At 41.9% G+C, this 22,189-nt stretch overlaps 1 protein-coding gene across 3 annotated transcripts in view; it reads right to left on the reverse strand.

Moving 5' to 3' along the window:
- rabep1 (rabaptin, RAB GTPase binding effector protein 1) overlaps positions 1-22,189 on the reverse strand; it is a 129,929-nt gene that overhangs the window by 103,749 nt on the left and 3,991 nt on the right. For all 3 annotated transcript variants that reach the window (XM_072242926.1, XM_072242927.1, XM_072242925.1), the window contains exon 2: positions 1,429-1,560. In XM_072242926.1, coding sequence (XP_072099027.1) covers positions 1,429-1,560 — 132 coding nt within the window. The remainder of the gene's footprint in view (positions 1-1,428; positions 1,561-22,189) is intronic.

Here is a 22,189-nt window from a genome sequence, read left to right on the forward strand (position 1 = left end):
CTTTTTCTATTGAGAGTGGGGAAGATTCAAACAAGTGGACATGAGTTGAGAGTTAGAGGACAAAAGTTTAGGGGTAACATGAGGGGGAACTTCTTTACTCAGAGCAACACTTGTTCTCCTCAGTCCTTCCAGGTGAGGCAACACTTCACTTGTGAGTCTACTGGGGTCATCTATTGCATTCAGTGCGGCCTCCTCTACATCGGTGAAACCTGACGCAGATTGGGAGACCGCTTCATCCAGCACCTCCACTCCATCCGCCACAACAGACAGGATCGCCCGGTAGCCACCCACTTCAACTCTGCTTCCCATTCCCAGTCACATATGTCCATACATGGCCTCCTGTACTGCCATGAGGCTAGATTCAGGTTGGAGAAGCAACACCTCATATACTGTCTAGGTAGTTTCCAGCCCCTTAGTATGAACATAGAATTCTCCAACTTCTGGTAATTCCCTCCCCCTTCCTTCCTCTATCCCTATTTCACTCTACCCAGCTCCCTCATGGTTCCGCCTCCTTCTTCTACTATCCATTGTTTTCAGGGCTATGATGTCAATGCTTCCCCTCCCCCACCCCTTTGTCTTTCAAATTACTGGTCTTTCAACTGAAGCTACAAGCATTTTTCAAATCCTTCCCCAACTTTCATTCTTCAGTCCTGACGAAGGGTTCCAGCCCGAAACGTCGACTCATCGTTTCTAACTGATGCTGCCCGACCTGCTGAGTTCATCCAGCGTACTGAAAGTATTGCTTTGATCACAGCGTCTGCAGATTATTTTCTTTACTCAGAGAGTGGTAGCTGTGTGGAATGAGCTTCCAGCAGAAGTGGTTGAGGCAGGTTCGATGTTGTCACTTAAAGTTAAATTGGATAGATATATGGACAGGAAAGGAATGGAGGGTTATGGGCTGAGTGCAGGTTGGTGGGACTAGGGGAGAGTAAGAGTTTGGCACAGACCAGAAGGGCCGAGATGGCCTGTTTCTGTGCTGTAATTGTTATATGGTTATATGGTTTGTTATATGGTAAAATTAACCTCTGAAAGATGAAATAGCAAGATCCCATTGTGGAATTATTACTTATAACATTATACATCAACCAGCCAGCAGTGCAATCAGTGCAGAAGGTGAGACTAATCAATCTAACTAAAGGACCATTCTTGCACACCAGAATTTAGCAGGCTTTCATATCATACTCAGGTGGAAAAGAAATTTACCTGCAAGCTATTCCTCTGCCAAAGCTATACAACTGACAACAATATAGATACTTAACCTTTCTAATTGTATTTGCACCGCTGCTTTCTCCTAAATTCTCGTCATCAGCTGTAAGGTTTGATTTTACACAGCTATCTATAGCACAGACTTAAAAGTAGCTTGTTTCACTTCACTACCATTTAAAGTTCTTTTCTGACAGCCCTGAATTCACAGCCAAATAAGAATACCTTCTTTAGCGAGATACAGCTCCTTGAATTTGGCTCTCTTCTGATTGAATTCTAATTCCAGCTGTTCTTTCCTGCGCATGTAATCAGCCTTTTCCTGCTCCAACTCCTTTAGTCGCTGCTGAAGCATGGCCACTGGAAGAGAGAAAAAAAAAGTCAGATCAATGGGACATGAACTGCAGCTAAAACTAGAGGCACCAAACATTATGAACTTCCTCCTCTTTCAAAGCCTGTTTTGCTGAATATCTTAAAATAGGGTCTTGAATATATGGTCTCAAAAGCAGAAGAAAACAAACTTTCAATGCAATCTCAGCTCATGACATACAGACAGCGTATATTCTACAGATCATTTTAATAAGAATTAAAACAATACTGAGAAACTGTACTTGGCCGGTATATCACACTTTGGAACAAAGCAAATTAAACCATCCAAGTTACCTTTCAAAGTACATTTATTATCAAAGTACATAAATGACACCATATTCAATCCTGAGATTCATTTTCTTGCAGTCATACTTAATAAATCCATAAAAAATCATGAAAGACCACACCAACTCAGGCATTCAGCCAGTGTGCAAAAGACAACAAAGAAGAAATAATAATAATAATAATAAATAAGCAATAAACATCAAAAACATGAGGTGAAGAGTCCACAGGTTGAGGAAACACTTCAATGACAGGACATGTGAAATTGAGTGTAACGATCCTCTTTGGTTCAGGAGCCTGATGGTTGAGCAGAAGTAACTGTCCCTGGTGGTGAGAACAGAAGCTCCTGTAACTTCCTCCTGAAGGCAACAGCAAGAAGAGAGCCTAGTTTCGGTGGTGGGGATCTTGGATGATGGATGCTGCTTTCCTGAAACAACGCCTCATGTAGACAGTGGTGGGGAGGGTTTTAGTCATAATGGACCAAGCTGCATCCACTATTTTGTTTGTAGGATTTTCCATTCAAGGGCATTGACGCTTCCATACCCGACACGCCAGAGGCAGGAAACATGTTCCCGATGTTTGGGGAGTCCAGAACCAGAGACTACAATTTGAGAATAAGGGGTAGGCTATTTAGAACAGAGTTGAGGAAAAACTTTTTCACCCAGAGAGTTGTGGATCTGTGGAATGCTCTGCCTCAGAAGGCAGTGGAGGCCAATTCTCTGGATGCTTTCAAGAAAGAGTTAGATAGAGCTCTTAATGATTGCTGAGTCAAGGGATATGGGGAGAAAGCAGGAACAGGGTACTGATTGTGGATGATCAGCCATGATCACAGTGAATGGCGGTGCTGGCTTGAAGGGCTGAATGGCCTACTCCTGCAACTATTGTCTATTGACTTCTTAATGTAACTAAAAAAAAATGAAAGTAAGCTTATCCTGAAGAGCCAAGTATACAAAATAAAAATAACAATAACCTTATATTAAAAAAGGGCACTGTGAAAACTTACATAATCCTCAAGCATTAAGAGGAGCAGCTACACCTTTCGAATATTTTTTGGAAAAGGACAAGAGATGGGCAATGAAAAAGAGATACTGGAAAAGCCTTAAGCATAATCAAAGACTTCATATGGGGACTGAATAAAAGAATGCTTTTAGTAAGGAGGATTTGGTTAGTGGTGATATGACCCTAGCAGTGGGCACAACAACTGGTAACAATGGAGCAGAAGGATTGGGAGATACACAGAACTAAAATAAATTACTGGGGTAAGAAGCACAAAGACCACAGTGCGTTATCAAGGGCAGGGATCACCAAGGTTCAAGGGTGGTTAGGAAGAGCAGAAAACAAGTTTACAGTCACATAACAGAATCCAAAATAGGAACAGCAGGGCGGCAGTTAGATACTTTACAACCTAAGGGTGAACAGGAAACAATAGCAAGGAGAGCTTTCGCAAAACTGAAGCTAGATATGCAAATCAGTGTAGATAAAGGCTGCAATGATATGGTGGAGTATGCAGTAGCAGGCTACATTTTGTTGACTTCATGGTGACGATCGATTAGAAATGTGGCAGATAGTGTGGCTGAGTGAAAACCATACCCATTGGTTCAGCAAGAGAGCAAGTTTAAAGTAAATTTATTATCGAAGTACATATATGTCACCACATACTACTCAGATCCATTTTTGTTTGCAGGTATTCACAATAGAACAAAGAAATGCAATGGAATCGATGCAAAGACTGACAAACAATCAATGTGCAAATACATAAACAATACAAACATAAACAAATAAATAATGCCGAGGACATGAGTTGAAGACAGTTCCTTGTGCACTTTATGTGCCAGGTATAAAAAATGAACGAAGCTTATTGGGACTTGTCTGCCAAGCAGGAGATTGCTTGAGTTATTATAACTTAGCAAGGGCCAATAAAAAAAAAACAAGATGTAAGCAGACTGCCCATTGTTGGAATGGGCCAGTATTAAGAGTGGTCAGGCTTTGGCTCAACAGGCTTCGACGAAAACAGACTCAGGGGGCTGAGTCATTTGCAATCATTTAATTGATTTAGAACTTAAGCTCAAGAAGTTAGAGACAATGGTATAACAAGTGTTGGCAGGATAGTAGTTTAGGCAGTGGAATGCTCCTGCTGTAAAATGTGGGATTCCAGGGTACCTAACTACATCTACAAGTTGCACCCAACTTCTGCTCCTACTGACAAGGTCAAGGAACCAGAGCTGCAACTGCGTGCACTTGGGACCTTCTGGGAGGCTGAAAACCTCTTGGATAAGACTTTTACTGAGGTAGTCACACCAGATGCAGGTTTCAGATGAATGGGTGACCACCACAAGGGGAGTAAGCAGTTAGTGCAGTGTTCTCCTGTGGCCACTCCACACAAGTATATCCATTTGGATACTGCTGAGGAAATTGCCCATTAGGACACAGCAACAGAAGCCAGGCCAGAGGTAATGCGGCTAGCTCTGAGGCGCAACAGGGAAGGGTCAAGTTGGGTAGAGCTATAGTGATAGGAAACTCTATAGGGAGATGGACAGAAAATTATGTGGCCTGGAAAGAGACGCCAGGTTGGTGTGTTGCATCCCAGCTGCTAGGGTGACTCAGAGCAGTTATAGAATATTCTCAAAAAGAAGGGTGAGCAGACAAGAGATCAATTCATACTTGGACTTGTGTTGACCGAATCAAAGGTGGTGACAAATCAGCATTTAGGAGGAAGATTGAAAATCTGGTGAATGGTGCCACAACAACCACCTCTCACCCAATGTCACCAAAGCCAAGGAGCAAGCAGTTTTAGCACCCCTTATCTAAAAAGATAAGCACCCCTTATCCAAGAAGATATGCTGGCATCGGAGAGGCACCAGAGGTTCATGAGAAAGACCCCAATAATGAAACAGTTAACACATGAGGAGTGTTTGATGGCTCTGGGCCTGTTTTTGCTGGAGTTTAGAAGACTAAGGGGGGATCTCATTGAAATCTATTGTAAGGCCCAGATGGAGTTGATATGAAATAAATGTTTCCTATAGTGGAGGAATCTAGGACCAGAGGGCGTAGCCCCAAAATTCAAGGACATCCATTTAGAACAGAGATGAGGAAAAACGTCTTTAGCTAGAGGGTGGTGAATCTGTGCAATTCATTGCCACAGATGGCTATGCAAGAAAAGTCATTTGATACATTTAAAGCGGAAGTTGATAGGTTTTTAATTAATCAGGGCATTAAAGGTCACAGGGAAGAGACAAGAGAATGGGTTTGACAGGAATAATAAATCAGCCATGATGGAATGATGGAGCAGATTTGTTGGACTGAATGGCCTAATTCTGTTCCTAATATCTTATGGTCTGAAGATCAGATACACAGAGTAAAAGAGAAGTAAGAGTGAATATTGGGACTGCTGGAAAATGTCACTGGAGAGGTGGTAATGGGGGATAAAGAATTGGCAGACAAACTTAAGTATTTTGCGTCAGTCTTCACTGTGGAAGATACTAAAAATATGCCAGAAATTAGAGAGGTGCAGTGGGCAGAAGTCAGTGTAACTGGTAGCACTGAGGAGAATGTGCTTGGGAAGTTGAAAGGTCTGAAGGTAGATACGTCACTTGGACCGGATAGGCTATGCCCCAGTGTTCTGAAAAAGGTACAGTATTTGAAAAGAATGTGGAGACATTTGTAATGATCTATCAAGAATTACTAGATTGTGAAATGGTTTCAGAGGACTGGAAAAATGCAAATGTCACATCACTCTTCAAGGGAGGGAGGCGGAAGACAAATGGAATGCTAGCACTCTTTGAGAGGATTGGAATACAACAGCAAGGATGCAATGCTGAAGTTGTATAAGGTCTTGGTCAGACTGCGGTTGAAGTATTGGAGTTTAGGGCCCCCTATCTAAGAGTTGCTGGCATTGGAGGTTCATGAGAATAAATTTAGCAAATGGAAAGGTTAACATATGAGGAGCGTTTGATTGTTCTGGGCCTGTACTTGCTGGAGTTTAGAAAAAATGAGGGGAAATCTCATTGGCACCCATCGAATAATGAGAGGCCAGAGAGTGGATATGGAGAGGATGATTTCTATAGTGGGGCGAGTCTCAGGTCACAGGGCACAGCCACAGAATAGAGGGACATCTATTTAGAAGACATGAGGAAAAATTTCTTTAGCCAGAGGACTGTGAATCCGTGGAATTCACTGCGGCAGATGGTTGTGGTGACCCAAGTCGGTCTTATACATTTAAAGCAGAGGTTGATAGGTTCTTGGTGTCAAAGGTTACAGGGAGCAGGCAGGAGAATGGAGTTGAGAGGGATAATAAGTCAGCACTGATGGAATGGCAGAGCAGACACAATGGGCTGAATGGCCTAATTCTGCTCCTATGTCTTGTGGTTTCACACTAATTGTAGAGTCCCTGAAAGTGAGGCTGCAGGTTGTGGAACCACTTCAGTGCTGAGATGAATGAAGTTGACCACGCTGGTTCAACAGGCTGACAGCTGAAGGGTAGCAACTGTTCCTGAACCTTGAGGTGTGAGACCCAAGCCTCCTGAACCTCCTTGCCGTTGGAAGCAGCAAAACCAGAGCAGGACTTGGATGATGGAGGTCCTTGGATGCTGCTTTCCTGTGGCAACACTCCTAGATGTGCTCAATGGTGGGGAGGGATTTTCTTGTGACAGAATGGGCTGAAATGACTATTTTTTGGAGGCTTTTCCATTCTTGGGTAGTGGTGCTTCCATACCAGGCTTTGATGCAACCACTCAGTGTACTCTCCACCTTTAGAACTTCGACAACATCTTATAAGACATGCTAAATCTGCGCAGACTTCTGAGAAAATAGGGACGCTGTTGTGCCTTCTTTGTAATGGCACTATGTTGCTGGTTCCAGGATAGATCCTTTGAAATGATAACACCAAGGAATTTAAAGTTACTGACCCTCTCCATCTCCCAAACCCTGATAAGGACGGGGTCATGGAGTTCTGGTTTCTTCCTCTTGTAGTCAATATCAATTCCTTGGCTTTGATGACATTAAGGAAGAGGTGGTTGTTGTGGCACCATTCAACCAGATTTTCAATCTCCCTCCTACATGCTGATTCACCACCACCTTTGATTCAGCCAACAACAGTGGTGTCATCAGCAAACTTAAATATGGCTTTGGAGCTGTACTTGACTCAGTCATAAGTTTAAAGCGAGTACAGCAGGAGGCTAAGCACAAAACCTCATACTGTGTACACACAAGGGCATCATACTCTCTACTTGTCACTGCTAGCTGAGCTGCAAGACAAAATAGAATGTCTGGAGCAGAAGAAGATTATGCCATGTTTGTTATGAATGTGCAGGAGGAGACATTCTCATTCAGTTTCCAGCCCTCAGGCAGTCCCTCAAGGTTAAAGATGACTTGCTTCCACTTTCACTTCTGTAACTGAGAACCAACAGAACACATGTAGGAGTCACAGACTCCATCACAGAGCAGCTAGTAACTAACAGATGTGCACAGGGGCAGCTTATGAGTTGGTGACCTGCTTCCACTATTTATGAAGGGCTTCCATGTAGCTCCAATGCATGGACTTGGTTCCTGGTCGATCCTGAATGCTACTTCTCTGCTTTAAGCAGGAATAAGTGGGGATTTGCAAGCCAGAAAGGCTTTGAGAATATCTTGAAGTTTTTCCTCCATCTGCTTAGTAATGTCTTTCCATGACAGAGCTCAGCACACAGTGCAGGTGCTTGGGGGGCTTGGTAACTGACACACACCATAAGATCAGTGCTGGGACCTTTGCCGTTTGTGATATATTAATGACTTGGATGTGACTAATGGAGGTATGATTAGCAAATATGCAGATGGAATAAAAACTGATGATGCTAAGGAAGACTGCAGCAGGATATAGATCAGCTATAAAGTTTTGTGAAGCACTGGCAAATGGAATTTATTCCCTTCAAGTCTGAAGTGATGCATTTTAACAAGTCAAATGATGCTAGGACATATCCAGTAAATGGTAGGGTATTGAGGAATGTTGGTGAAGAGAGCTTATCATCCACAGCTGAAGGAAGAAGTCAGAGGTCCATGAGCTAGTTCTCATTAGGGAATCAGAGGTGAAGAAGTTAAGTAACTTTAAGCTCCATGATGTTAATATATCAGAAGATCTCTCCTGGGATCAGAACGCAAGTGGCATCATAAAGTCAAGTTTATTGTCACATAAAACATATATACGTAATCAAATAATGTATTTAGAAACAAGACGACGTTTCTTCGAACCAGGGTGTAAAGCACATAATACGCAACACATGATAACTTATCAAGGGAAGATAAAATCTACAGATGAATCACACATAAGTTACAAACTAAAGTGCATTAATATTAAACATCACACTAGAGCAAATTAACCAGTGACACTTCAAATACGATGCAGCAGGGAGTTCAGAGGCCTAATGGCCTGGGGGAAGAAATTGTTTCTCATCCTGACCGTTATTGTTTTTATGCATTGCAGTCTCCTGCCTGATGGTAGAAAGCCAGAAAGGATCCTGGATGGATGGGTGGGATCCTTAATAATACTAAGGGCCCTGCATATGCAGCACTCCTGATAAATGTCCCTGATGGATGGTAGGAGACCCCTATGACACTCTCAGCTGGTCTGATGTTCGACTGCTCCCATATCAGATGGAGGTGCAACATCATAACATTCTCAATGGTGCTCCTGTAAAATGCAGTTCAGATGGAGGGGGGGGCGAGGAGAAGAGAGACTTACTTGCCTTAATCTTCTTATGAAGTGGAAGTGGAGCAGTGCTCTGCCTTCTTGTTCAGGGAGGTGACCAGATGAGGTAATCCATGATGTGAACTCCCAGGACTTGGAGCACTTAATTCTCTATGGAGAAGCCATGTATTCACAGAGGGGGATGGTCTGTCTACACTTTCCTTGGCCTTCTCCACGTTCAACTTTGGTTGTTCTTCTCACACAAAACTACCAGTCACTCCACTTCCTCTCTATACTCAGTTTCTTCGTCGTTGTTGATAAGGCCAACCACTGCTCTGCCATCCGCAAACTTGGTGACCCGGTTTGAGCTGGATCCTGTGACAGCAGCAGGCTGAGCACCAATGCTCACCATAATGGGACGAGAGGCATTTCTGCCTACATGGACTGACCATCACCTTACTGTTAAGAAGTCCAGTATTCAATTGCAGAGGGAGGTATTGAGACTCAACGAGGAGTTTCCCCACCAGCTTCTGAAAGGCGGCATGACAGCACCTCTACTTTCTTAGAAGCTTGCCTAGACTTGGAATGTCACCAAATACTTGGACAAGTTTCTGTAGATGCACAGTGGAGAGTATCCTAACTAGTTGCATCACAATCCGGTATAGAGAAACCAATGCCCAGAAATGAAAGGGTCTGCCGAAGGTGGCAGTTTCAGACTCGTCCATCACAAGAACGAAAGAGGTGGTGATGGGGTCATTTACCTGGCAGAAGTACAGATTATGAGTGCCATGGATAAGGTAGTAATCTGAATCTTTTCCCCATAGCAGGGGTATCAAAAACAAGGTTATAGTATCAAGGCGAGTGGAGAGAGATCTGAAGGGAGTCTGAGGGGTGATATTGGCACACACTATCATACAGAGACAGAGTGGGAAACACACTTGCGCAGCTAGTACAGGCAGTGCCTCAGTGCCCAGAGACCCAAGTTCAGTCGATCTCAGCATCCTGTCTGCGTGGAGTTTGCATGGTCTCCCCATGACTACGTGGATTTTCTCTGGCTGCTCCAATTTTCTCCACATTACAAAGTCAGGTGTGCTGGTAAGTTGGCCTTACTGTGTAGGTGATTGGTGGAATCTAGGAAAATTCATGACAATGGGAAAAAAAAGTGAAGTAGGATCAGAGCACCTGGGTGGTTGATAGTACAGCCTCAATGGACTGAAAGGCCCCTAATGCCCGGCTGTATCTCACTACGGCAATACATCTGGAGACAATGCCAGAGGTGGTGATGGAATTGGATACAATTACTATGTTTAAGAGCTGTTTAAATATATACATCAGAGTTTGCAAAGACAGCACTGGTAGCATCAAGTCCCTCAAGGTGATTTGCTGCAAAGCAGTCTAAATCTCTGAAACACATGGGATTGCAAGGTTCCTGTAGCTGTGCAAAACATTGACAATGGGGAATACAGAAGACAACAGGAAATTTCATCAGCAGCTGGAGAGGCAGCTCCCAAGATATGAGAAACAATCAGTGATTTCCAGGGTCCTTTGCTAAAGGCACTTATGAAACAAAAATAGGACCAGTCATACTACGGAATGTTCCCTCTAATTTGTAATGACCGGTGTGCAAAAAATCTTGTGCTGTGCTTTTCTCCCCCAGTGACATGTGCACACTGAATCTTATATATAGAGGCATTCATTTTAACAGCTAGCAAAACAGTGTCAATAAGAACTTTGGTCTCCTCTGGGTTTGACCGTTTTCGCTCTCATTCATCTGCACTCTCACAAAACATACATAGCAGGCCCGTAGCAGGTAATGAAGGATTTTCTCATCAGAGTTTTTGCACACTGTCCATATGTTATTTGCTCTCTATATGACACTTTAAAAAGTCAAGTTTCCAAATATCACGCACTTCTTTCCATTTGCAAATTTTGCATCACGACAATACACGCAAGTAACACCAGTTTCTGTATTGTACATAAATATTTCTCGTAGCTACACGTTCCTGAACTCATGAGCTTTCAGTGTAGCAGTTTCTACTGTTCCATTAAGCCATTCCCCATTAAATGAACTAGCAGTTTTTTTGCGCTTCATGCCCTTTGCTTCTTCGGAATTTGACATAATGAATCAATAATTTCTTTGATAAAAACATTATAAATAAGCCAGTTGTAAAATCTGAAGACAAATCATCGCAAGCGCCGTCTGCATGAGAAACCAGAAAAGGAAACATGATTGTGTACGATTGTAAAATATACTTAACGTGCCAATGAGGTAGAGGATGACAACTTTTGAGCACAGTTTAAATTCATCTGTGTGCTAGTAGCAAAAGATGTGTCCACACTGACACACACATCTTAGCGGAAACACTGACACTACACAATTCTGAGGGGATCAACAGGTTAATAAAATACGTTAAATGAAGTACTGTGTGATGTTGCACTTTGCAATGAAGAACGTACACATTCAAAATATGTAGAATGGAAGACTTATGGGCCTACATTTAAAACTTCATCTATTGGAACAACATTAGAACATTAGAATTCTGTTTTGCAAAGAGCAAGATGCAATTAAACCAAAATATGAAATAGAAACAGAATGCTGGAAAAGCAATTTAAATGACAGCATTTGTAAAATTAGACAGACTGTGACATTTCAGACGCAAACTGATAATAAGAGAAGGGTTATGCTACACCTCTATAAAACATTGATTAGCCAACAGAAAGAATGTGACAACCAGTTTTGCACAATTTAATTAAAGTGATATCAGGGACATGAAAGGACATACACAGAAGGGATTATTTGAAAAGGCATTTGAGATCAGAACCTTAGGTTATAAAGGACAGATTAGTAACAATAAGACTCTAAACACTATCAGTATTACTATAAGACTATCTCCAGTTCAAAAATAATGCATTGAAATAACAAGCAACACACACAAAATGCTGGTGGAATGCAGCAGGTCAGGCAGCATCTATAGGAAGAGGTACAGTCGACATTTCGGGCCGAGACCCTTCGTCAGGACACAGCCCGAAACGTCAACTGTACCTCTTCCTATAGATGCTGCCTGACCTGCTGCATTCCACCAGCATTTTATGTGTGCTGCTTGAATTTCCAGCATCTGCAGATTTCCTCGTGTTTGCATTGAAATAACAAATGCTAATTGTCGATTCTGGATAAACTTTAGCTAAAACTCCATTGTTCAATGTTGCACAAACTTAGTTTTAATAGTCCCCTGAACGAAGATTGTTTTTTTTGATTTTTACATTCTCCCTATCTTAAAATTCATTCTAATCACTCAACTAGAAAACAATTGAGAATAACAATAATTACTCACATCTGATACTGGACGTACTTGCTATCACAATTCAAAAGCAAATGGTTTTTATTTTAGTGCGTAATCAAACTCCAAACAATATTTACAAAGAACAGTGCAACACAGGAACATGCTCTTCAGCCCACAATGCTGAGCTAAGCTTAAGCTAACAAAATGGCTCTACGAAACAGTTGAGAAATTAAAACGTACACACTAATCTTTCATTTAATTAGAGTTTTAACTACATATGGGAGAGGACTACATTACCATGATTAAAGTCAAATAAGACATTCAAAATTAAACTCTACTTGAAATCAAAAAACAACAGGAAATCTGCAGATGCTGGAATTTCAAGCAACACACATCAAAGTTGCTGGTGAACGCAGCAGGCCAGGCAGCATCTCTAGGAAGAGCTACAGTCGACGTTTCCGGCCGAGACCCTTCATCCTAGAGATGCTGCCTGGCCTGCTGCATTCACCAGCAACTTTTACGTGTGTTACTCTACTTGAAATGGTGGCTTTTAAACTCTTCCGATCTCTTATATTTTCTTCACTAAACCTGAGAAGGTTTAGTTTGGAATGGACAACAGAACTTGATGCCCCAATTCTACTTAATAAGTAATCAGTTCTGAAGCATACAATTCTATTCATAGGAAAGCTTCAATCTATGCACTTAAGGAACTGAATTTTGTTGTATCTATGGTAGCTGAGAAAAATTTTTAAAATAATTTTAAGTTGAATGCTGTATCAAGAGACCAGAGCCTAAAGTCTCTGCTAATATTCCAGCATAGTAGGAATGCCTTACTGTCAGAATCATTAATATAAATGGAATATTTTGAAGTTGATGTGACAAATTGTTCAGTGTCTTTTGTTCCCAGGCAATGTTTACCTTTCACTAACATTAAAGTTGAACATCTGATTATTTATCGCATTAATTAGACCCTATAATGGAAAAAGTCTGCAGTGACTTCTCAGAAAACCCCCTAAAGTGCTCACAATCTATGAAGCACTGAATTGGAGACAAGGTACAGTTATGCAACAGGCTTGATTGCAACTGTGAAAATAGTTTAAACAGTTGTTATATGGCCAACTGAGACAAGAACTTTCCAAAAAGGTGCATGATTAAAAAACAGCAGATGCTAAAGGAGGTTCTACCAGTTTTAAATACAAGGGTTCACATACTCTTCCTAGTGTGAATGTGTTCAATAAAGACATGAAAAGAACATTTGCTTGTGTTACCAGTTTAGATAGATTGTGTTTGTCTACCTAAACTATTATGATGGCTTAGAGGAAGATCAAACCATACTTTGAGTAATTAATGCAGAAAACCAAAATAATAGCAAATGGTTCACTGACTTATTTTCTTGCAACTGTATTTTATCCCTTTATTAACCAAGCTTTTCAAACAGATACAGTAACTTACCAAGTTTTTAGTACAGCTAAATATAATGAATGAATAGATTCACCATGATGTATCTTGGTTGAAATATGGGCAAAGATCAAAGAAATTTTAAATACAGCCTATCTCTGTAATATAATGGCACACATACAGAATAGTGGTAAAATGTGAAACACACAATACTAGAGGAACTCAGCAGGCCAGGCTAAATATACAAAAAAAGAGTACAGTCCATGCTTTGGACCAAGACCCTTCATCAGGACTTGAAAAAAATAGATGAGGAGTCAGAGTGAGAAGCTGCGGGGGGGCGGAGGGAAGGTTGCAACTCAAGTTGATAGGTGAAACCATGGGGGGTGGGGGGAGGGAGAGGGGTGAAGTAAAGAGCTGGAAAGTCGATTGGTGAAAGATGTAGGGGCTGAAGAAAGGGGAATCAGAAGGCCAAGGAAGAAAGAAAGGGAGGAGCAGCAGAGGGAGGTGATGGGCAAGTAAGGAGATAAGGTGAGAGAGGAAAAGGAAATGGGGAATGGTGAAGGGAGGGGGGGCATTACCGGAAGTTCCTCCAACCTGAGTATGGCCTCATCATGACAGTAGAGGCGGCCATGGACTGACATGTCTGAATGGGAATTGGAAATGGAATTAAAATGGGTGGCTACTGGGAGATCCCACTTTTTCTGGTAGGTGCTCGGCAAAGCAGTTCCCCAATCTATGCCAGATCTCACTGATATACAGGAGGCCACATCGACAGCATTGGACACAGTATATGACCCCAACAGACTCGCAAGCGAAGTGTCGCCTCATCTGGCAGGACTGTTTGGGGCCCTGAATGATAGTGAGGGAGGTGGTGTAGGGGCAGGTGTAGCACTTGTTCCGCTTGCAAGGATAAGTGCCAGGAGGGAGATCAGTGGGGAGGGACAAATGGACAAGGGAGTCGCATAGGGAGCAATCCCTGTGGAATGCAGAAAGAGGGGCATAGGGAAAGATGTGTTTGGTAGTGGTATCCCATTGGGGATGGCGGAAGTTCCAGAGAATTATGTGCTGGACGCAGAGGCTGGTGAGGTGGAAGAGAAACACTATCCCTGGTGGGGTAGCGAAAGGATGGGGTGAGGGCAGAGATGCATGAAATGGAGTAATGTAGTTGAGGGCAGTATTGATGATGGAGAAAAGGAAGCCCCTTTCTTTGAAGGAGGAGGACATCTTCTCTGGAATGAAAAGCCACATCTTGAGAGCAGATGCAGTGGAGTCAAGGAATTGAGAGAAGGGGATGGCATCTTTACAAGTAACAGGGTGAGAAGAGGTATAGTCCAAGTTAACTATGAGAGTCAGTGGGTTTATAATAGACATCTGTAAATAAGCTGTCTTCAGAGACAGAGTCAGTCGATAAGAATGCAGCTTTTCCTCAATACAACACAGGGTTGCACAATGATACACAAACAATTCACTGGCCATTTATCTTGAATACAAAAAAATTAAATAACAAGTATGCTGGGAATAGTCAGATCCAGAAGTGTCTGTAGAGAGAGAGAGAGAGAGAGAGAGAGAGAGAGAGAGAGAGAAAAAGAGTTAACATTAGAAAGGGCCAAGTCCCTTCAGTCCATAGATGCTTCCTGGCCTGCTGAGTGCCTCCAGCATTGTGTGTGTGTTGCTCAGATTTCCAACATCTGCACATTTTCTCTTGACTGTGAATGGAAATTCCAGCAAATGCTTTCATAATGGCTGAAGCCCATTCTGGGTGAATACTTAAACATCTTTGGTGTTCTCAGACTGCATTAAATGAACACATAGTTGAATGTTTGTGATGAAGTTAGATTGCATTAATCTGATCTGGAACAATGCACATTTTAACTTGATCTCTGCTTTTGAGAAAGCACTATCAACAGGAATGTGTTCTGTTAGATAAAACCACAAGACAAAGGAGCAGAATTACACCATCAAGTCTTCTCCGCCATCTCATCATGGCTAATCCAATTTTCCTCTCAGCCCCAGTCTCCTGCCTTCTCCCCGTATCCCTTCATGCCCTGACCAATCCAGAATCTATCGACCTCTGCCTTAAATATACATAAAGGTTTGGCCTCCACAGCTGCCTATGGCAAAGAATTCTACACATTAACCACTCTTTGGCTAAAGAAATTCATCACCATTCACATCCACTCTAGCAAGGCATTCAATAGATATGAGTCACATAACTGCCATAAGAACACATACTTTCAAGCATTTTTCCATGCTTATTCGCAATAATTTTTATGTAATTCAGTAAACAGTCATGGAATAAAATCCACCAAAAAAAATCACAGCATGGAAAATACTGTTGCTGGAGTTCTACGGGGCACTCAGTAGCTCAATCAGTGCTTTGGCAAATGGAAAAGAACCTAAAGGGAAAAGGAATGGTTTACTCAATATCAGGGGAGGCTGTAGAGAAAGCTGAGAGTCACATCAAAATAATGATTTGTGTAGTGATAACGTACACATTTTAACATTGAGGGCAGCACAATGGTGTAGCTGCCTCACGGCTCTGGTAATCTGGATTCAATCCTGACCACCAGTGCAGTGGGGAGTTTGCACTCTCTCCTTGTGACCATGCAGGTTTGTTTTCCTCCCATGTTCCAAATACTTGAGGTTTGGTACATTAATTGGCCACTGTAAATTGCTCCTGTTTTGTTGAATTGTAGAATCTGGGTGGTCTGGAGGGGAAGGGCAATATGGGGAGAATAACAGTATTGTTATAACTAAGCGTTTAATGGCTGGAAAACAAGTATAGAATATAGTTAGAAAATCAAACCTAACAGTGGTCTTTATTGCAAGGAGTTTGGAAATAGACATTGTTGTTATTATAAAGCGGAGGAGCATTTACAGAAGTGCTTTGAATCAGTGGACTGAATCATATTCAGGGATTCATCCTCGGATCTAAACTAATATGTTACACTCACCACCAATTTCACCTAGACCTGCATGGATGAGTGTTAGTCTTTGAAAACATACCGAGTCCTCACAATGCAGTAGCCAACAATAAGAGATATTAAGTCTAAGGGTCAGATCTGTGGCATTGAAGACTGGTGATCCACAACTCTACAAGTCTAGGTATGATCTCTGGAAAGCCATGATGAGATGTAGTTCCATAGGAAATTACAGACAATCAGATGTACGACTGCTGTAACATGGCTTGCAGACCATTACTTCCAAAAGCATAAATGGCAGCAATGCTTCACTTCCCAATGGTCTCAATACCTATTCTACACACTTCGAGAGGCAGAACCTATGGAAAACCCAATAGTATCTGCTGACCCTGTGATCTCTGCCTCGGAGACTGACATCATAACATTCTTCAAGAGTGTAAAACCTCGCAAGGCGTCAGGTCCCAATGGTGTATCTGGCAGGGTACCAAAAACCTATGTCGGCCAACAGGCTGGAATGTTCAAGGGCATCTTTAACCTCTCACTGCTTCCTATCTGCTTCAAAAGGGCATCAATTATACCAGTGCCCAAAAAAAGCAGGGTGAGCTGCCTCAATAATTATTACCCATTAGCACTCACATCTGTGATGAAGTGCTTTAAGACATTGGCCACGGCTAGATTTAACTCCTGCCTGAGCAAGGACCTAGACCTGCAGCAAATTGCATACAACAGGTCTACAGTTGGTACTATCTTACTGGCTCTCACTTCAGCTTTGAACATGGTAACCCACGAAATATACATCACACTACAGCTTATCAATTACAGCTCAGCATTCAACACCATCGTCACCTCGCTACTAGTCTGCAAACTTCAAAACATGGGCCTCTCGACCTCTGCAACCTCAAGGATGCATGCTTAGCCCACTGATCTACTCCTTGTACAGTTATGACTGCGTAGCTATGACATCTACAAATCCAATGGCACCAATGTCATTGGCATTATCTCAGATAGCAATGAGGTGGTGCACAGCAGTGGTCCCCAACCACCGAGCCACCAGGAAATGATATATTTGGCAATATGAACCGATATGAGTCAGCTGCACCTTTCCTCATTCCGTCACACCCACTGCTGAACTTGAACACACGCGAGGTCCACAAGAATATTGTCAATATTAAACCAGTCCGCAGTGCACAAAAGGTTGGAGACCCCTGGTACAGAAGTGAGAAAGATCAGCTCGTTAAGTTATGTTGCAATAACCTCAAATTCAACATCAGTAAGACCACTGATTATTATTAGCAGTGAGCAGCTTCAAGTTGTTGGATGTCAATATCTCAGACAATCTATTCAGCTCTATTTCATTTAGCATTTCAGAAGATTGGGTATGTCAAAGACTCTAGTCTTTGAGATTTCTACCAAAGTACAGTGAAGAGCATTCTGACTGATTGCATGATAGCCTGGGATGGACCTGCATCCATCATTAAAAACCCTACCAGCCGTGGTAGTACTGAAGCTTAACCCACACAAAATATTTTAAGAACATCTTCTTCCCCCCCACCATGAGATTAGTGAATGGTCCATTTTGGATTATTTGTCTTTTGTTCTATTTATTGTAATTCATTGTCATTTATATCTTGCATTGTACTGCTGCCATAAAACAAATGTCTTAATGTATGTTAGTGAAAATCCTGATGCTGAAACCACAACTAGAGTACTGTGCCCCTTGTGTAAGATACAGTTGCACTGAAGATGGTCCAAAAGATTCACATGGCTAATGCCTGGGGTGGCAGGATAGCCCTACCACAGACAGCTAAAATTGAATTTGAAGACTTTGGAATTTAGAAATATGAGGGGTGATTTTATTGAAACAGAAAATCCCAAGTGGACATGACAGTGTAAACATTGAGCTATCTGGAAGACTTTCAATCAACACAGTCATCATTATAAAATAAAGGGATGGCAATTTAAAATTGAGGTGTCTAGGAATTGTTTCTTAGGAGGCTTAATTATTGGAGGTATTTAAAGTGGAGGTAGATAGTTTATAGGAACAGGGAACTGAGGGTTATGGCATCTGGCATGGAAGTGGAGTTGAACTCTGAGGTAGACTGACTTTCATATCAAGTCCCATCAACACTTCAACCCACTGAGACTGAGCCAAATATCAAACACCTTTTTTCTGACTAATGCTACCCTGATCTATTTTCTTCTCTCCATATTCCCATTAACTCCTCCCCCTCAGACTCCAACACTTACCTACACTAAAGGCAATTCACAGTGGACAATTAACTTACCAGCTCACATGGCTTTCAGACTCAGGAAGACATTGGAGCAACCAGATAAAAGCCACGAGATTAGAGGAAGAATTTATGAATTCCACAGACAGTATCATAGGTCAGGACCGAACCTGGGTCGCTACAGCTGTGAGGCAGTTGCTCTCCAAGCTGAGGCACTGTGCTGCCCAAATGAACAGTAAGGAAGCTGAGGGGCCAGGTGACCTACTCCTTTTTTCCTTGTGCTCTTGTATACTGTTCATAACAAAATTAATGAAGTAATATCAAGTGTCTGAAAATTGTTTCTGTGCCCTTGAAATTTTCAACAGGAGACTTAAACCTTCAGCTTTCTTCATTTTGACTTAATTAATGATGCAGTGAACATTAGCAACAACATTGGTACTGCATTAAATCTTAAGAGTAGGCCAACTGGCTTGACTAGTGTGCTCTACCATTCATTATGCTGATGGGTGATCATTCAACACACAAAGTTAGGCAAAATAAGTAAGTAATGAACTCAAACCGCTAGACCAAACCAGCCAAGTTAAAGTAACAGACTAGACTTGAGCACGAGTTATGACACTGAGCTGGCACTGTCATGGTCTTGACTGAGAACGTTGCCAAACACTGGAAGGAACTGCAAGCTGATTGAATCTAACAGGATATGACGTTTTAGGCTATATTTACATCAGTATACAAATTGAATGCAATTAGACCAACAGGATTCACAGACTTTAAAAAGTTATGATGGGATAATGGGCAAAAACACTCGTAACAAACAAACTGATCATCACCCAGGACTATCTGAAGCAGGCTTTGAAGTCTGCACCATATAGCTCTGTGGTTTGTATGCCAAAGGTTCACTCTGTACAGAACATAATCAAATAAACTTAAATTAACAAAACAGACTAATTTATGTGCATATTTGGACAGCACACAGCAGTGAGCCACAATATTGTGATGGATGTATTTGTTTCACATGCAGAAAAATACTTCAGCTTGAACTGTTGAATTTCCACACCTTATGAAACTTTTCTACAGTTAATTCCAGTCACAGACTAGAAAATGTAAGATCTAAAGAAACACACAAAATCCTGGAGGAACTCAGCAGGCCAGGCAGCATCCATGGAAAAGAGTAACAGTTGATGTTTCAGGACAAGACACTTCACTAGGACCTCGTGAAGGGTCTCTGCCTAAAACATCAACTGTTTACTCTTTTCTGTAAATGCTGCTTGGCCTGTTGAATTCCTCCAGCATTGTGTGTATTGATTTGGATTTCCAGTATCTGCTGATTTTCTCGTGCCCATGAATGCAAGATCTAGTCCAGCAGAGGGTGTATAATAACATATTAAATGAATTCATTATTAAACATTCTAAGTGACTTTTGGTTTATGGTTTATTATTTTTGGTCTAAGAGCAGGTACCCACCCTGTCTGCAGCACATATCATGAGATAGAAGGAACACTTATTTTCACCGTCCTTGCTCTGTGTTGTCCTGTGACATTACAACCATTGTTCATTAAGTTCCCTTCCATATGTTACTACTGAACATGTCCCTCTGTGCTCAGACTCCATAATCTTGATACAAGCTAATTTATTCCTTACTCCCAGTCTGTGATCTCGACATCTTAATTCTCCCAAAGGAAATAATTTCTTCTATCTTTTATTTATCCAAATCAATCACAATCATCAAAACCGATATCAAATCTCTCCTTGGGCCTCTGACCGGATGGTCTATCTGATAGAACAGTGAAAACCTGTGCCAATGAACTGGTGGGAGTGTTCAAGGACATATTCAATCTCTCAATGCTGTAGTCAGAGGTACCAACCTGCTCAAAAGGGCAACAATCGCAACAGTGCCCAAGATGAGGAACTGAGCGGCCTCAACGACTATCATCCACTGGTATTCACATCTACTATAATTAAGTGCTTTGAGAGGTTAGTTATGGCTGAAGTCAATTCCTGCCTAAGGATCTGGACCTGTTGCAATTTATATATTTGCAGTGGATGCAATTTCACTGGCTCTCCACTCGGCCTTGGATCACCTGGCTAATAGTAATACCCACATCAGGCTGCTGGTTATCCACTACAGCTCAGTGCTCAACACAATTATACCCACAGTTCTGATCCACAAGCTCCAAAACCTGGGACTCTGTACCTTCCTCTGCAGCGAGATCCTTGACTTTCTCACCAATGAACCAGTATTGACTGTCCGCAAGGAGATGTTATTTCTGAACTGCCAGGACTGCAGTCTCCTGATGAGGAATTCAAGGATATAGTTGTAGAGGGAGGTACAGAGGCCCATGTTTTGGAATTTGTTGATCAGTACTGAGGGTCTGATGGTGTTGAACACTAAGCTATAATCAATAAACAACAGCCATCAGTAAGCATTGCCATTGTGCAGTTGATACAAGGCTGAAGGAAGAGCCAGTGAAATTATATCCGCTGTAGACCTATTGTGGCGATAGGCAAATTGCAGCAGGTCCAAGTCCTTGCTTAGGCCAACCTCTCACAGCACTTCATCACAGAAGATGTGAGTGCAACTGGGTGGTAGGCATATCAATAGAAAACTGAAAGCTATCTTATAATAAGCCATTTGAATTGTGCCAGCCTTAAAAAAAACATCAACCATATTCAAGCTTCTGAATTCCCACTTAAAAAAGTATTTAATTTTTGGTGTAACCTCAATGCAGAAGAGGAGCCGCACTAGAAGTGTATCCTTTCAGATAGGCCTAAGCCTCTAATTGGCCTCTTCCATTTCTGATCACAAGTCTTTTCTGTCACCAAGACTTCACACTTCCAGTATGTTTACTGCTGCCCAAGCTTTTCTGTTTTTAAAATCTTCATTCCACACCCCTCCTGCTTTCCACTCTACATCGTCCTTAGTCAAAAATCTACTGGCTAAAAATTAATTTGCACCCTCCCCTAAACACGTTGTTTACATTAGTTGCTGTCCAACAATGCTTTGATTTTAATATAATAAAATCCTTCCCCCAGTAGAAACAGCAAAGTTTCAAACTCCCGTGTCCACATCACACACAACCTCTCATGGTCCCAGAACAGACCCTACTCAGTCGAGAAAGCTCTCCAACATCTCAGCTTTCTGAGGAAGCTAAAGAGAGCTGGACTTTGCACATACAAATGCACATCAATCGACAGACACACAGCAGAGAGCATCACCGCATGGTACAGAAACTGTACTGCAGCAGGCAGCAAGGCTCTACAAAAGCAATCAAAACCTCCCAGCACATTACTGGCACCAGCTTACCCACCATCAAGATCATATACACAGAAAGGTGCCGGAAATGGGATTGTAATCATGAAGGATCCCTCCCCCCACACTCAGGGTTGTTTGTCCCACTCCCATCAGGGAGGAGGCTAAGTAGCATCCATTCCAGGACAACCAGACTCAAAAACAGTTACTTTCCCCAAGCAGCAAGGCTGATCCCCCTAACTCATTACTTTATTTCCTGAGTCATCTTCTGCACCGTCTAGCATCACTCTATGGACATACAATTAATGCATATAAGCTATCTTATATATTTACATTGTAGGTTTTTTGTGCTGCATCGGATCCACAGTAACAATTATTCTGTTCTCCTTTACACTTATGTACAATCTTGAACTTTGAAACTCCATGGCCTTATCCAACGAGCTCAAGATTGACAGGTACATACCTCTTGTCAGTTCAGCTTTGCCTTCAGGTCTAAAGTCTTAACTATCAAATTCCAATCTTGGACCTCTTCCCCTATATGAACACCACTGAAAACATTTGGTCAACAGTCCAAATGTCTCCTCATACAGCTCAACGTCAAT

This window comes from Mobula birostris, chromosome 25, assembly GCF_030028105.1.
Source record: "Mobula birostris isolate sMobBir1 chromosome 25, sMobBir1.hap1, whole genome shotgun sequence".
NCBI classification, from domain to species: Eukaryota; Metazoa; Chordata; class Chondrichthyes; order Myliobatiformes; family Myliobatidae; genus Mobula; species Mobula birostris.